Source organism: Microtus pennsylvanicus, chromosome 11 (assembly GCF_037038515.1).
Source record: "Microtus pennsylvanicus isolate mMicPen1 chromosome 11, mMicPen1.hap1, whole genome shotgun sequence".
NCBI lineage: Eukaryota > Metazoa > Chordata > Mammalia > Rodentia > Cricetidae > Microtus > Microtus pennsylvanicus.
The window spans coordinates 27171383-27187789 of NC_134589.1; the positions used below are offsets into that span (position 1 = coordinate 27171383).

The 16407-nt window shown below is 53.7% G+C and overlaps 1 protein-coding gene across 3 annotated transcripts; it reads left to right on the forward strand.

Annotated features, from left to right (window-relative positions):
- Positions 1-2113: 2113 nt before the first annotated feature.
- Pdk2 (pyruvate dehydrogenase kinase 2) lies at positions 2114-16282 on the forward strand. Of its 3 annotated transcripts, none has more exons than XM_075991027.1 (11): positions 2114-2389; positions 4024-4165; positions 11007-11078; positions 11425-11609; positions 12434-12523; positions 12708-12785; positions 13671-13747; positions 13847-13945; positions 14040-14147; positions 14573-14686; positions 15201-16282. In XM_075991027.1, the coding sequence occupies exons 1-11, from the start codon at positions 2272-2274 to the stop codon at positions 15339-15341; spliced, it is 1224 nt and encodes a 407-aa protein (XP_075847142.1). In that variant the 5' UTR covers positions 2114-2271; the 3' UTR covers positions 15342-16282. The 3 variants fall into 3 exon arrangements, with proteins under 3 accessions (XP_075847142.1, XP_075847139.1, XP_075847141.1); XM_075991024.1 differs by having other exon boundaries at positions 2126-2406; XM_075991026.1 differs by lacking the exon at positions 2114-2389 and adding an exon at positions 2615-2792.
- The last annotated feature ends 125 nt before the right edge of the window (positions 16283-16407 follow it).

Here is a 16407-nt window from a genome sequence, read left to right on the forward strand (position 1 = left end):
TGTAAGGAGGCTTCCTAGAGGAGGAGAAGGCCAAGCAGCCAAAGACCTGAAGAATAGGTACAGGAAGCTGAGAAAAATGAGTCAGAAACACCCCCACTCCCAACCCCGCTGCCACAAAAACAGCTCGGATTGTCCACGGATTGGAGATTAGATTAGATGCTGGTCAAGGCAGCAGGTAGATTGCTTTGGGAGTGGAACAGGGGAATGTGAGATATGAGTAACAAATGGACCAAAGCAGATATTAGGACAACTGGGAAGGCTCCAGAAAGCAGGGGGAAACGCAGAACTGGGAGAGAGATGGCTCAGTGGTTAAGAGTGCCTACTGCTCTTGCTGAGGACCTGGGCTGGGTTCCCAGCATCTGCATCAGGCAGTTCATAACCACCTGTAACTCCAATCCCAGGTAATGAGATTCCCTCTGGCCTCCACAGATACCTGCCTGCTCGTGGTATAAATAAGCTCACTCAGGCACACATACATACAGATTATATTATATTACACATACATACACACATACTTTAATTTGGTTTTTCAAGACAGGGTTTCTCTGTGGCTGTCCTGGAACTCTCTCTGTAGATCAGGCTGGCCTCACACTCAGGGATCCACCTGCCTCTGCTTTCCAAGTGCTGGGATTAAAGGTGTGCACCCCCACAACACATATTGCTTTTTTTAAGTGCCTGGTCTATAGAGTGGGTTCCAAGACAGCCAGGACTACACAGAGAAACCCTGTCTCGAAAACAAAACAAAAAATTAAAAGACATAATCCAGGCAAACGATGCCTGGCACACAGCATTACACTCTCCACAATGAAACCTTGTTTTTCTTGGCTACAGTTATAGACTGTAGTGTGTGTGTGTGGGGGGGCGGACATCAGGCCAGTCTTGCACATCCTAGAAAACACTACCACTGAGTGATCACCAGTTTAGCACCGATTCCTCCTCCCACTTTTTGAGAGCTCATTAAATTACCCAGGCTGTACTGGAACTCACTCTCCCTTGGGTGGGTCTTGAAATGAAATGCCCCTGCCTCAAGCCTCCAAGAGTAACACCAGGCGCTTCTAAGCCAAGCCCCTGTTTTGGAACAAAAGTCAACTCTTAGCAGGGGGTGTGCTAAGGGTGGGTCAAAACGCAGAGAACTAAGGAACCTCTGTAGGCCCAAAGAGTGGGAAACATACCACGTCTTACCAAAAGAGGGCGCACGACGTTTTGTGGGGAAAGAGGCCCGAGCTGCTAGGAATATTGCGGTTGAGCTCCCTAGCTCCTGAATGCCTCACCGGCTGGGAAGACTTGTAGTAAGGAAGTCAGCGACACAAATGGTTACCTTCTCAGGCTAGGTACAAAGAAGGTTGCCTTCTTAGGTGGTTGTCCAAGACGTTCAAGGTTTTATGTTCAGTCAAATAAACTAGGTAGTAATAAAATGGAACTCCCTAAAATGAACACTGGCAGTAGCTCCTGCCTCCTCCTCCGCTAGTCCTGAGAGGCTTGGTTCCAGGTGTTTTTGTTGTTATTTTATCAATATTGTGCTAAGCAAATGCCATACCCTCTGAACCACACTCCCACCCCAATTTTGGATGTTTTTCACATGAGAAAAGAAAATGACCCTTTTTCCCGGGCTACTTGGATATTTATGGAAAGCCAGTAGGTTCCACACATATAGGATAGACTAGTACAGACTTGCAAGTGTTTATTCTGGGTCCATCATAGGAGTGGGAAACCACAGAGCGCTTCTATGGCAGAACAGGTGAGAATCAAGACAGGTGAAACAGGTGCCTTTAGGAAAAAGACAAGGCAGGGAAGAAAGGGTTAAAGGAGAGGGAGAAAGGAGGAGACGGGAAAAGGAGTTAGGGAAAGGCAAGTGTAGAAGGCCAACCGAAGGGTTAGCGGGACTCTGGGAAGGAAGGGGTTAACCCGGAGCTCGCCCCCAAGAAGTCTAGGGGAGTTAGCGGCCAGAGGCGGGACTTGAGCACAGCCGTGGAAAACAACAGGCCACCTCCAGCACCAACACGGTTAAGGGGGTGGGTCCCGAGAAGAGCCACGTGTCGAAGCGCAAGGCTATTGGTCCTCCCGGAGTTGTTTGTGCGCGGCCATTGGTAACGTCAGGGCGCAGGGACAAACCGATTGGTTAGGCGTTGGAGGTACAACCAGGGCAGGGATAGGGAGGAGGTGGCCGAAGCGCTTCTGCGGGCCGATCTGGGCCAAGCGGAGGGCTGGTGCCAGCTACTTCAGGTCCGGGACAGCCGCAGAAGCCGAGCCAGAGCCTCGGGTGCCGTCGCCATGCGCTGGGTCCGGGCGCTGTGGAAGAATGCGTCCCTAGCCGGGGCGCCCAAGTACATCGAGCACTTCAGCAAGTTCTCCCCGTCCCCGCTGTCCATGAAGCAGTTTCTAGACTTCGGTATGGAGTCAGCGTAGGTGGGCACCGGGGGCGGTGGGCGGGGAAGAGGAGACCCTGGCAATGACAGGTTAACGCCCGAGGTAGAGATTCTGGGTGGCAGGAGGGTTGGTTTGGAAGAGTATGGACAGGAATGGGTAAACGGCGAGGCAAGCCTGACTGCCCAGAAAGAGTTAAAGGGTGCCCCCTTCACACTATTGCTAAGAATGGGGGCTCGAGGAAAGCGTTGGGAGGGGCTATGGAGAGTAAGAGGCACTGAGGATATAGGGCCCCATCCAGACGTGATAGAGCTAACGGGAGATCTTGGCTACTGAGAGTGGGGACCAGAAGTAAATAGGGGACGGACGTGCTGCTGGGAGTACCAGGGAGATCCAGTCGTCTGGAAGACCTGTGCTGTTCCCGAAGGGTGGGGTACTTCTGAACTGAGCGAGCGAGAAATCCTAGGGCAGCTGGGAAGGGGGCCCTCTGAGTAGGAGGTGTTGGCTGGAGGAGCTCCCCTGAGTGGTGAGCCTCCACCAACTGCCGCTGCCCACTGGGCAAGGACACTTGAAGATCAAATCTGTTCTGGCCTGGCAACCTTTCCTAGCTGAGCAGAGCCCGAGTTACCATGAGCTAGTCAGGTGGCTTACACCCTCCTATGGCCGTGCCTGGGTTTCTGGAGATCACTCGCTACCAGTGTTTTGGCGGTTGGGGGTGGCTTTGGGGCAGGAGAAGGCTGTGCCAAGTGGTGGATGGGGACATGGTGTGCCCCTCTCTGTCTACATGGCATTCCCATGGTGCCAGCTGGCGATCAGGAGTGGGCCCAGGTCTTTCAAGAGTTGGCTGAGGTTACAGCTGCGTCACAGACAGGAAGACAGGGAGGTGGCAGACAAGATTTGGGCACCTGTTTTCCAGGAAGTGCCTCTGTTTCTCCCTGTTCTCTTGGAATCTTGAGCTTTGCTTGAAGGGAAATCCTTCAGCCCCAGCAAAGAATGACAGCTTGAAGGGACCTGCAGGAGTCCGTCCTCCTGTGTGAGGAACACCGAGCCCCTCAAAAGGATGCCGGCATACTCTGGGTAGCAGAAGCAAGGCCCGGTTTTGACCCTAGGTCTCCTGCCTCTAGGCTAACAGTTCTCATTCCTCCACTGCCTGTCCCTCTTGACCCTGGACCAAGGTCCCCATTTGCTTCACAGATGGTCATTAAACATGGCCAATCCTTCATTGGCATCCATCTGTTTCTTCAGCCTAGATGAAATGGGCTGCCTCCGGGATAATGCTGAGTGTTCCTACAGTCCTGGGAATCTTGTCACAGCACCCCAGGGAGGGAAGGATTTCTTAGGTCCCTCTGCGCCCTGGGTCAGTCCCCTGAAATGATGCCTCCCTAGAGGGATGGAAAGAACCGCGATGCGATTTAGGCCAGAACAGTTCAGAATGTGCCCCAGGCGTACCTTGTCTCCCTGGTTAAAGGCAGTGGGGTTTTTGCTGAGGGTCAGTAGATACTACTGCTCCTGGAGTGTAGGCGAAGAGGGCTGGTTCGTTCCCAGCAGTCTCTGCCTACACTGACGTGTCAACCTGGGTAGTGGGGTTTCTGGGAAGGCTCCACGCGATGCCAGTTCCCATGGTTTGCAGCTGTTGATCGACGCCTTTCTTACCCTCAGGATCCAGCAATGCCTGCGAGAAAACTTCGTTCACCTTCCTCCGGCAGGAACTGCCCGTGCGCCTGGCCAACATCATGAAAGAGATTAACCTGCTTCCCGACCGGGTGCTGGGCACCCCCTCAGTGCAGCTGGTGCAGAGCTGGTGAGGCCCCTCATGTTCATCGCCCTTCCGTTATCATCGTGTTCCTCGATTCTTGGGTCAGAGGCTAAGGGCAGAGGCAAGGCACACGGGCTCCACGAGACTGGGGAGTTGCCAGGAACACGTGGAAATGCTCAGCCTGAGCAGGGACAAAGGTCAAGTTCAGGCCGTGTCTCACAGTCCTGCTTTCCCTAGGAAACTAGGGTTCCTCCAAGAAAGTGCAGCTTTCCCAGCCGGGAGCGAGAGTCATGCTACAGTCAGCAGTAACCCTTGACCTGCTCCTGGAGCCCAAGCCCCTGTTTGCCCAGGTAACTTGGGAAAACAAGAAACAAGATGACGGTGCAGTTATCCAAGTGGCAAGACAGTTATCTAACTGTCTTGAATACTGGGGAAGCACCCAGTTAAACACAGGCAGCACAGCCGTCCCTTCCCAAAGCGTTCCAAGGGCAGGGATCAAAAGTTTATTACGGGTAGTCGTAGGCACAGAACTCTGTCTAGAGCTGGTAACTGGAGGCCACTAGCCAATAATTTCACATGAATTATAAACAAAGGTGTGTCTGTCCCTGGGCGTGTCCCTGGCTGGTCATCAATGGGCTTTTGTGGCAATCGGACAGAAATCTCGTCTTCAGGATTTGCGAGGTGGAATGACCAAGGTTTCCCTGGGGCTTGGGAGCTTGTGTTAGTCCCGTCTATGGACCCAACACTGTCCCGTGTCTAAGCAAGTAGCAGCTGACTGTGCCACTCAGTAATAAGATGTGCCTTTGCCTAGCACGCCAAAGCCCTGGGTTGTTCCCTAGCGGTGGAGAAATAGCTTAGGCGGCACTAAGTGACACTGACCTATCTATAATCCTAGCTTGGGGGCTGAGGTAGGACAGTCAGGATTTTAAGGCCAACCTGAGGAACTTAGTAAGACCCTGTCTCAAAATCAACTAAGGGCTGGTTTGGGCCAGGTGGGACAGTGGTGGCTCACACCTTTAATCCCAGCACTCAGGAAGCAGAAGCAGACGGATCTCTCTGAGTTCAAAACCAGCCTAGTCTACACAGCTGGTTCCAGGATGGCCAGGGCTACATAGAGAAACCCAGTCTTGAAAAACCAAACAACAACAAGAACAAAGGACTGGGACTATAGGTCAGTGGTAAAGCAGCTGCCTGCTCTAGATGGGGCCCTGAGTTCCGGTCTCAGTGTCACACAAACACAAAGACGCAGCAAGTTTCCCACGAGGAGCCCTCAGTGTTCCTGGGAGATGAAATTCTGCCAAGACAGGGCAAACAAAGTGCAGTGCAAACAAGTGGAGTCGTCATGAGCAGGGAAGGTTAGAGGTTTTTTTGGTTTTTGTTTGTTTATGAAGTGACATTGATTGTGACATCTCCCACTACAGAAGTATAGCATGTCCATTTTGACACTCGTGAAACACAGAAGCATAGACAGAACACATCCACCCTTACCCTCTTTCCTACAGTCCCTGCTAGGATGCCCTGCGATTCTTTGGTGCCCTTCCAGCACTGCATCTGTGCAGGGATGTGTAGCTCCCTGGCTTATTCTAGAGAGGTGGGCTCCAGTAAGGGACAGGGTTGTACACACAAGGTCAGGTGTGCTTTAGGTGCACAGCGCCTGCTGACTGACGTCATGGAGAAAACTGAGCAGGGTGGAGGCGGTACCTGTTTTCCTAGTGGTTAGGAGATTGAAGCAGGGGGATAATGCATTCAGGAGTTCAAGACCAGCCTGGGCAACATGTTTCGAAACAATACAAATGGGAAAATTGAAATGGATGCGCGGAAGGACTTGGATACTCCACAGCTGGAAAGAAAGGCAAGGCTGTGAATGTAACTGAGAAGGTAAGGGGTGGGTGGAGGGCCGTTTGATTTTCAGATGACCCAACCAGGTCACCCATCACTGAGCACTGCACCAGGAGGTCCAGGACCTCTGAGCCAGTCTGCATGTCTTACCACAGGGTGGCAGAGCTGTGGGGAGGGAACAGAAGGTACCATCTGTTCTCCCTGCCCTCCTCCAGTCTGTCCGGCTGACTGGCTTGGCTGGCTCACCAGCTGGTCCCTGACTTCATGACAGGACTTCTCAGAGCCCTCCCAAGGCGCTGTCCTAAGGCAGTCAGGCAGGGTGCCATGCGGAAAGCAGGAGGAGGGCAGGGGGTTGCTGGACCGCCTGTGACTCCCCTTCCTGAGAGCCCTGAGACATCTTAGGGCTTAGCCTGACTTATTCTTCCCTCAAAGCTTGGAAGGACTGCCAGGACATGACAGGGAGGGGCAGAGTCAGAGAAAACATCCTCCCAGTGGATAATTCAGCCTCCAGGAGCTTGCCAAGGGGGTGGTTGGTCATCTTGATACACTAAAGAGCTGCAGAGGGGGTTTGCAGAGCTGGTGGGCCTCAGCTACAGCCGGAGAAGCGTAAATGGGAGGTCTGAATTATTCCCAGAGCTGGGGTGTTTTTCTATGAGAGTATTGGGTACACTCTAGGTGACTGGGATAGTGGGCTGGTGGGAGTGGCCAGGCCCTTCTTCACAGGGAGCCTAGAAAGAGGGCCACTAGCCTGAGGCTGCTGAGTATAGAGCAGAACCTCCCACAGGGGTCACGGGAGGGAGCAGCAGGCAGCAGAGTTAATACATAGTCATAGTTAATAGATCACTAGAGGCCTCGGCTGGTGCTTGAAATGATGATTCCCAGTTCAACATAAACCTGACCAGTTCTCTAGCTGCTCAGACTTGGAGTAGTGGGGCCACATCTTGGCAGTTACTGGAAGGTGGGGCTACCCCCTAGGCCTGGCAACAGCATGTCTGACACTCGTGACTTAGAGTCTTGATGGGTGCACAGCAACGTGGCCTTGCTTGGGCTCAGCTTCCTGGCCTTTATAGTGGTGTCCCAGGCTGTTTCTCAGGGTTCCATATTTACTGAGAGTGTGAAATGCGTCGTCTTCGTTAGGCTTACCGTTGCTGCGATGAAACACAGTGACCAAAAGCAACTTGGGAAGGAAAGGATTTATTTGATGGACACTTCCATATCATAGTCCATCATTAAAGAAAGGCAGTACCAACTTCCATCCCGTCGCTTACTCAGCCTGCCTTCTTATAGCACCCAGGACCACCAGCCCAGGGTGGCCTCACCCTCCTCTATCAACCACTAATTTAAAATTGCCCTACAGACTTCTCTATAGTCCGGTGTTATGAAGGCATTTTCTCAGCCAATGCTTCCTCCTCTCCAGTGACCCTAGTTGGTGTCAAGTTGACATAAAACTAGCCAGCACACACATCTAGAATTTAGACAGTGCCAGCCATGGTCCCATGCTTCTGGGAGGTCACACTGGTAGGTGAAAGGTGATATAATTATGTCAGATGTCTCAGAGGCAATACACAGTGAGGAAAAGGGGTCCGCCAGATGACAACACATCCAAGGTCGTTGGAGCATCAGGGGCCATCCTGTGTGCTGGCTCAGGTGGTCCTGTAGTCTTCATGACCTGCCCTAGCATGGAAATCTCTCCTCACTATCTCCAGATAAGAGATGGAGGTGCAGGAAGTGGGGAGCCGTGGCTAAGATCAGTTAGGGAGTAGTGGTAGATCTGGGCTTCAAACCCAGACCACAGGTCCCAGAGGCTGCATTTGGGAAGGGACAGGAAAAAGACTTTGTGTGGGGTTGTACCGCAGGGCAGTGATTTCCACATTCCCACACACATCTGTGGGAAAGGGGGCTCACCTTCAGCAATGATTCGTCTTCTGGTGCTACCAGGGTCCAGAGGGGTATCCATTGGTTCCTTTCAGGAGGAATACTGCCTGAAGAGGCTTGGATGGGTAGGAAGGTTCCTCTAGGAAGCACAGCCAGTGAGTCACCCTCGTCACTGAGTTTTGTGGTGTTGGAAGGAGTGTGTGGAGGGGGATGATTCAGTGGAAGGGTATGTATGTATGTGTGGATGGCCATCACTCTCATCCACCTTCCTGGTTGGTTTATCCACGAGGTGTGTAGACCCCAGGCCTTGCCTCTGAAGAGCCCCAGTCCCACTCTACAGCCCTTGTCCTGGGCAGAATAGGAGGCCAAAGGCCCACCCACAGGAGCTGGAGCTGTCTCTCCTGGCCCACACCAGGTAGCTGATGAGCAGTCCCACAGGTAGTGATCCCCAAGGCATTTCTTAAAGCTAAGTCCTACCCCACCCTGAGCCTCCTGCTGTTAACCCCGTCTTTCCCTTGGGCTGGTGCGTCCCAGTGGTCTTTGGGAACAGCCATGTCCAAACCTAAGCCCACTGCCCATTCACAGAGTGACTTCAGAGGTGAGCCATTTCTCCTCTCTCCCTTCATGCAAATAGCCATGCTACTCATGTGGCCGTGGCTTCCTTCACGCTCTTGTTCCCAGCAGCTTTTGATGCCGGTCCACACCCACAGATACACAGTCTTCACATTTGCACGCTTACTCCCTTGGCTCAGCCATCCCTCCACTCCCACACACTACTTGCAGGTGGCTGCATGCCCTCCTCCCTCCACTGCATGCCTCTCCCCTCAGGCCTGCATTCCACTCCCGGGAGGTTATTGTCTAGGGGATGGATGGGGGTGCCTCTGTGTTATCTTGAGGGGTTGGGAACACTAGATTCTACCAAGGAGGGCATGGGTTAGTCCCTAGGCCTTCCCCCTCCAGACCTGGATGCACACTTAGCCTTTAGCTTGCCCAAGTAGCCCATCCCAGGGTCTCTCTGAAGGATACAAGTTCTACTCCAGGTAATGTGGAAGGCCAAACCCGTGGTACCTCAGGGCTAGACCAAGAGCCCTGAACAAAATCCCCCTGTCTTCTCCCCTGGGTCACAGGACTGCATCTAGCCATAACTCCCCATGAAAATGGCCCTTTGAGGGGCAGGCAGACATGTGAGTCTCCACAGTGAACCCAAGCAACCCCAACAGCACTGCCTTTGTCGGTGTGTCTAGGTACCCTATGTTCCATGTCGGTGGCCATGTAACCGTTTCCACTTCTTCCCTGAAGTTCACTGCACAGTCCTGCCTGGGCTTGGAAACTGGGACCCTGTTTCTACCTCGGGGTGTGCCCAGAGCCTCCTGCCTCTGACTCTTCTGTTCCCATGCACCCTGGACCTTGAGCAGGGGTCATGTTGACCCCACCTTCTAACTGTTCCCTTCTCTTCTTTCCCCTTCCCTCTTCCACACGTTCATGCTTGTAGCTTCTCTCCCAAGTACCCCCTTCCTCCGAGCCTCCTCATTAGTGACCAGAGGCCCTAGTGGGCCTACGAGCCCAGGAGGGCAGCAGTGTAGGCCACAGCAGTAGCTCAGTGAGTCAGCCGTCATGCCTCTCTAAGGAGACTGAGGTCCTCCTGATGGCGCTATCTGCCCTGGGTAGGGTGAGTGTAATCTGACAGGAAGGTGGTCTCTTCATCCTTCCTATTCTTGCCAATAAGCAAGAAGAGCAACTTCCACAGGCCTCGTGCTAGGTTCTGGCTGGGAAGGACAGGGAGGAGGTGTGGAGCCCCAGACCAAGCCTGTCCCTGCTCCCAGTGCAGGCTAGCCTAAAGTGTGGCATGGCTTATAGCCTAAAGTGTGGCATGGCTCATAGCCTAAAGCACAGGCAGGAGTGAAGCTGAGTGGTTGTACTCAGCTGGTGACAGGTTTGGAGCCACCAGCATTCTGAGTGCTCACTGTGTGGTGGGGATAAGAATTTCCACCGTTCTGGTGCAGAGACAAAGCCAGAGAAGTCCCACAGCTTCCCTGGGGCCACACTAGAACCCAGCAGAACCAGCACTTCTTTGATGTTAGCTGCAGGATCTACAAAGAAGAGAGCCTGAGTAGAGGTTGAGGTGAGAGTCTGAGCAATGGCAGCTCTGTAGGTGGCAGGAGTTCTGGATACCCGTGAGGCTTTGCTGTACTCCTATCCAGCTGCGATGCTGCTCCAGGGCTCCTTCCTGCCTCTCTTCTCAGAGCTCTGAGTGCTTTGGACTAGGTCCTAACCTGGCCTCTCTTCTGGACACACTGCTGGGCCTCAGGAGCAATCCCTGACAGGGTTCCAGGGAGCCCCTCCTATCCTCAGGCCAGAATGGTTTTGCCATAAGGAACAGAGGGAAACTGGTACTCCCGCCTTTCCAGAACAAGACACAGGCTGGGCATATCTGTAGGGGAAGCTAAAGTCAGAGCGCAGTGGGACAAGGGGTCAGTGGTACCAAATTGGCACCATCTACTGCCACAGGCCCACCTCATATGTAGAATCTCAGTGCCCTGACTCTGCCTTGTCTACTAACCTTTCCCAAGTGGAGAGGAGACCCTGCCCCTCTGCCAAGCCAGTAGGTGGAGCAGACAGTAGGGCCTGCTCCTGCAGGGCAGAGTAAGCCTCCCTGGTCCTACCTCAGGACAGAACTAGCCACACCTACTCACCCTTCTCAACTGAGGCTCCCTAGAGAGTTTCCAGATCACTGTGGGAGCGGCCCTGTGCCAGCCAGCCTGTCAGTTGCACCCATCGTCCACTAGATACCTTATCTCCTTGTGGGAGGTGCCAGGATCTTTGTAAAGGCGCTCAGCAAGGCAGGTGGATGTCTGAGCCCTCTGTTACTGTGGCCTTTGGTACAGTTGGGCCTCAGTCCCCTGTCCTATGCAGCCTCTAGCAGGGGCTGATTTCTGGTCCCTCCTACGATCACTGTTATAGGATTCTGAAGCAGAGAAATGTGCTGTAAGGGAACCAGCAGATTCGAGGTCTCCTTGTACAACTTACTAGGTTGCCAGGGAGACCCAGAGCCCATGAAATGGGGAGTTGATTGTCTGCTTCAGCTCTGTGCTGGCTACCATGGCATCTGAGGGGGTGGGAGGGAGCATTCTGTAGTCTCAGCTGAGCTCAGGCCTCTTCTCCTTTCCCACAGGTACGTCCAGAGTCTGTTAGACATTATGGAATTCCTGGACAAGGACCCAGAGGATCAACGGACCCTAAGCCAGTGAGTGAGCACCCTCTTCAGGGACAAGAAGGCGGGTGCAGGCAAGGACATCTTGGTCAGGGCCCCAGGGATGGCATGCCAGCTGGGTGCAGGAGGAGGCCCCTGCCTTCAGGGGTACCCTAAGAAAGTGGGAGACAGGCTGCTTGTGGGAAATCCTGGTTGTCTGAGAGCCATGCAGACTCCAGTTATCAGTATGCCAAGAGAACGTGGGGAACCCTGACCTCAGGAACAGACCTTCAGCTGCAGGTAGGAAGATGGATGAGCAGCTGGGAGAATAAGGGTGGGCTGAAGGCAGCTGAGCACTGTGCCCCCGTGGGGCCCAAGCCTGAGACTGCCCTCTCTGCAGGTTCACTGAAGCCCTGGTCACCATCCGGAACCGGCACAATGATGTAGTACCTACCATGGCACAGGGAGTGCTGGAGTACAAGGACACCTACGGCGATGACCCAGTCTCCAACCAGAACATCCAGTACTTCCTGGACCGCTTCTACCTCAGCCGCATCTCCATCCGCATGCTCATCAACCAGCACAGTGAGCTCTGGCTGCCTCGGAGAGGGCAAAGGGTCCTGGCAGGGCATGCTGGGAAGGGCCACCGCCCCTGACAGGAAAGCAGGGCTCCCCACGAGTTACTGGCTTAAGTCAGGTGTGGTAGCATATGCCTTTAATCTTAGCACCTGGGAGGCTGGGGCAGGAGGATCGTATGCTTGAGGCCAAGCTTAGCTACACAGTGAGACTTTGCCTCAAAAAAAAAAAGTAAATAAATAAATAAAAATAAGCCAGGCAGTGGTGGTGCACGTCTTTAATCTAGCACTTGGGAGGCAGAGGCTGGTGGATGTCTTGAGTTTGAGGCCAGCCTGGTCTATATAGTAAGTTCCGAGACAGCCAGGGCTACACAAAGAAACCCAATCTCAAAAAAAAGGGGGGGTGCTGGAGAGATGGCTCAGCGGTTAAGAGCACTGGCTGTTCTTCCAGAGGTCCTGAGTTCAATCCCCAGCAACCACATGGTGGCTCATAGCCATCTGTAATGAGATCTGGTGCCCTCTTCTGGCCTGCAGATGTACATGCAGGCAGACCACTGTATACATAATAAATAAATAAGTAAATAAATAAATAAATCTTTAAAAAAACCAAACTATACATTTAATAAGGTGTGATGTGGGAGAAGCCTATAAAAGGACTGCTTAGGGGTATAGAGGCCTTAGGAGGCCTGAGCTGGGTGGGGAAAGACCGGACTTGAGGGTCATGGTTAGCATGGAGTGGACAGAGGCTTACAGATGAGGTGATGGGTACAACATTTGGGAAATCGGAGGGCTAGGCCCTGTGAACTAACCAGCAGTGCCTTTCTGTCTCCACAGCCCTCATCTTTGATGGAAGTACCAACCCGGCTCACCCCAAACACATTGGCAGCATTGACCCCAATTGCAACGTGTCTGATGTGGTGAAAGGTGAGCCCTCCCACCTCCCACACCATAGACCTGGCCCATAAAGGAGCTCCAGGGATCCTTCCCATATAACCTGGACAGAAGGTGACCCATTCCCAGTGGGTAGGGGTATGTCCCCATGGGTTTCATGTTGGTGATGCATTATGGGCCAGCCACCCCTAACCTGAGTGGTTCCCTCTCCTCCCAGATGCCTACGACATGGCCAAGCTCCTATGTGATAAGTATTACATGGCTTCACCTGACCTAGAGATCCAGGAAATTAATGGTAAGCAAATGAGCTGATGTGTGTGCATGCGTGCTTGTGTGTTTGTGTTTGTGTGTGCACGCACACAAGCGCGTGCATGTGTTTCAGAGCACTGGGGACAGGCTAGAGCAGGGGAGCTGGAGGGTCAAACTCCCCTAGAGGGGAGCTGTTCTGTATTATTAATTTGCTAGATAACTGCTTTTCATTTGACACGTGCATCATGTAAAGAAGACAGGCAAGCTCTTGCCCTTGCAGAGCTGACGTCCTTGGTACTGGGGAGGTCGGGACCTGTGGCAGTTTACTACTGAGCATGCAAATCCACCAGCTAATTTCAAAGTCTTGTAAGTGATAGGCTGATGTCTTTGTCCTTGTGCGTGAACAAGGACATTCTTTGTAAGTGAAGGACATGATGTGGGGTCAGAGGACAGAGGCCAGGGAGAATGACATGTGAAGGGACACCTCCACAGACCGCAGTGGCTTAATTAAGAGATGCTTCTGGGCGGCCAGTACCTGCATTACTAGCTACAGCAGCTTGGAAGGTGCACAGCCACCTGTTAGGTACAGCTGTGGGGGGATCTGTCTGGAAGGTGCATAGCCACCTGTTAGCCATAGCTGTGGGGGGATCGGTCTGGAAGGTGCATAGCCACCTGTTAGCCATAGCTGTTGGGGGATCGGTCTGGAAGGTGCATAGCCACCTGTTAGCCACAGCTGGGGGGGGGGTGTTCTGGAAGATACACAGCCACCTGTTAGCCACAGCTGTGGGGGTGGGTCTGGAAGGTACACAGCCACCTGTTAGCTGCAGCTGAGGGGGGGGGTCTGCTCTGAAGGAACAAGGGCTACAGGGTCGCCCTGTCGATAAGATTGTGGACCCTGCTGTGCTTCTGTCCTTGGTCTTGATTCCCGCAGCCACCAATGCCACCCAGCCCATTCACATGGTCTACGTCCCCTCCCACCTCTACCACATGCTCTTTGAGCTCTTCAAGGTAAGAAGGCTGCCCTTCTGAGGGGAGACTGGGAGGGCCAGCCCTAGGCCCTCAGCTTCAGCAGCACTTCCCTTACCGTGTCCTTCATTCCCTCCCCAGAATGCCATGCGGGCCACTGTGGAAAGCCACGAGTCCAGCCTCACTCTCCCCCCTATCAAGATTATGGTGGCCTTGGGTGAAGAAGATCTGTCCATCAAAGTATGGGACCCTCAATTTGGGAGGCCATGGGGATTAGGGTGAGGAGTGGAGACTGTAACCCTGGAGGGCATCTCACATGTTCCTTGTCTCCCAGATGAGTGACCGAGGTGGGGGTGTCCCCCTGAGGAAGATCGAGAGGCTTTTCAGCTACATGTACTCCACAGCCCCCACACCTCAGCCTGGCACTGGGGGTACCCCATTGGTGAGATGGCTTCCTCCCCCACCCATGACTGTGTGGTGACAGTCCTGAAGCCAGGCCTTCCATCTCTCTACTGCTTGCCCCCTGCCTGCTGATAATCTATCTGCCCATCCGTCCATCTGTCTGTCCACTGAGCTGTCACTTCTCCCCAATGCTCTCTCTTCCCTCTTTCTTTATGCATTGCTAATTGCTAGCACTTTTGTCCCAACTCCCGTGGAATAGGCAGCGTGGGCTTAGGGAAGGGGCTCGGGCCTCTGGGTCAAGCTCTCCTGTCCAGCTTCCCTCTCTACTTCCTCTGAAGTTCCCCTGCCTACCATCTACCTCCGTCTGCTCCAGAAATGTCCCTTCCTCACCCGTGCCCCAGCACCCCTGCCTGTCCCTAGCTGGGCATCCCTGGCTCACTTTATAACCTGTGACTTAACCTGCAGGCTGGTTTTGGGTATGGACTCCCCATTTCCCGTCTCTACGCCAAGTACTTCCAAGGGGACCTGCAGCTCTTCTCTATGGAGGGCTTTGGGACAGACGCCGTCATCTATCTCAAGGTGAGGCCCACTGAGGGCAAGTTTGCTGCTAGCAGGTTTTTACCCATCCCTCATCCTGGCTCCAGACTCTGAGCTAAGCCTTGGCTCCTCAAGTGTTTTAACTTTAAACTAACATGGTAGGGAATGTCAGGGGTCTAGGGTCTGTGAGTAGGACCCCTCTTCTGGGGACTCAGGCTGGAAGAAAGAGGGGCTTACAGATCTTGGCCTTCCATGGAGTAGGAATGTGCCTTGGTGAAAGATAGAAACCACACAGCCCAACCTCCTCCCTCTCTCCTTTTTACCTCCCTGTCCTTTGAGGAAACAGCTGTCTGGAATGGACCAGAGCAAAATGTAGAAAGTTCAGACCCTTTAGGGACATTTCTAGGTCTGGGGTACCTGTCTCAGCTAGTGTCTGGTATGGGGCTGACTGAGACGTGGGTTAGGATGCCAAGGGCAGAGATCATCAGGGCCCAGGTGGGAAAGGGTAGCGTACTGAGGAATGGGGAAGCAGGAGGCTGATGGTAGTGCTCCCTAGGCCCTGTCCACGGACTCAGTGGAGCGTCTGCCTGTCTACAACAAGTCTGCCTGGCGTCACTACCAGACCATTCAGGAGGCCGGTGACTGGTGTGTGCCGAGCACAGAGCCCAAGAACACATCGACGTATCGGGTCAGCTAGGGGCCTTCTCTCCCTGGCTCCTGGGAGGATGCTGCCACCTCTGAATCCAGCCACCACAGGGACCTTCCCTATCCCCTGGGGTACAGAGGGTGAAGCTGGGTCTCCCTAATGGCCAGGTCTGTCTTTGTAGGAATCTCAGTGACCCATCTGTGGTGGTCCCTAAGTGCCAATCTGTCTCTATGGAGAAACCTAGGGTGTTTCCCTGGAGTCTGGTCTCCATGGTGATGCTTGAGGGTTGGGGATGGCTCTACCTGTTGGGTGCCCCAGAGACACTTCTCCATGGCAGTTCTCCCAAGACCGGAGCTGTCAGTTTTCTACCAGAGACCCCAGGTCCCCCTCACTGCCTGCATAGTCCTGGCCTTCCGAGTGGCTGCTCCGCTTGCCTTATGCCCACGCTCTGGACAGGTATACTGGGATGTGTCCTGTGTCCGTGTTAAGAAGGATGGAGTGTCCTCAGGTCTGGAGAGAGGATGGAGGGAGGGGTGCACCCTTGACCTGGTCCTGCAGCCTCTCTCTGCCTCTACTCTGGACACCAAGGCTGCAGCTGGGAACTTGAGAGTGGGTGGTGGTTTTCACCTAAGGCCCACGTCTAAATTAGCGGCACCTGGGAAAGCCCAGAAGTAACCTGCCCCACCAGGATTCCAGGACGATCTTGGCAATATTTGTGCCACTTCCTAAACCCTTGCCCAGCATGTCCTCACATGCACTCCCCTGCCCAGTGTACACCCACCCTATCTTGCCTGCGCTTTAGACCTCCCCCCCCCCGTGCCCACCATGTGTGCACAGGTGACCCATCCCTAAGATATCCTATGTACATAGCCAGTTTTGTAAAATCTCAGACGCCTCCCCCTTCCCCTCAGCACACAGGGGTTAAAGCTGTGTGCCCCTCCCAGTGGCTGGGATGGTGACAGTGACATCCACAGTAAACAGATGAAATGACACTGTTGTCTGGCTGTCTTGCTGCGGGAGGGTGAGTCCACACACACACACACACTTGTGAAGGCTGGTCCTCCAGGGCCAGCTGTACCCACGACCCAGCCTAGTATAGCATAGGGCAGAGTCATCA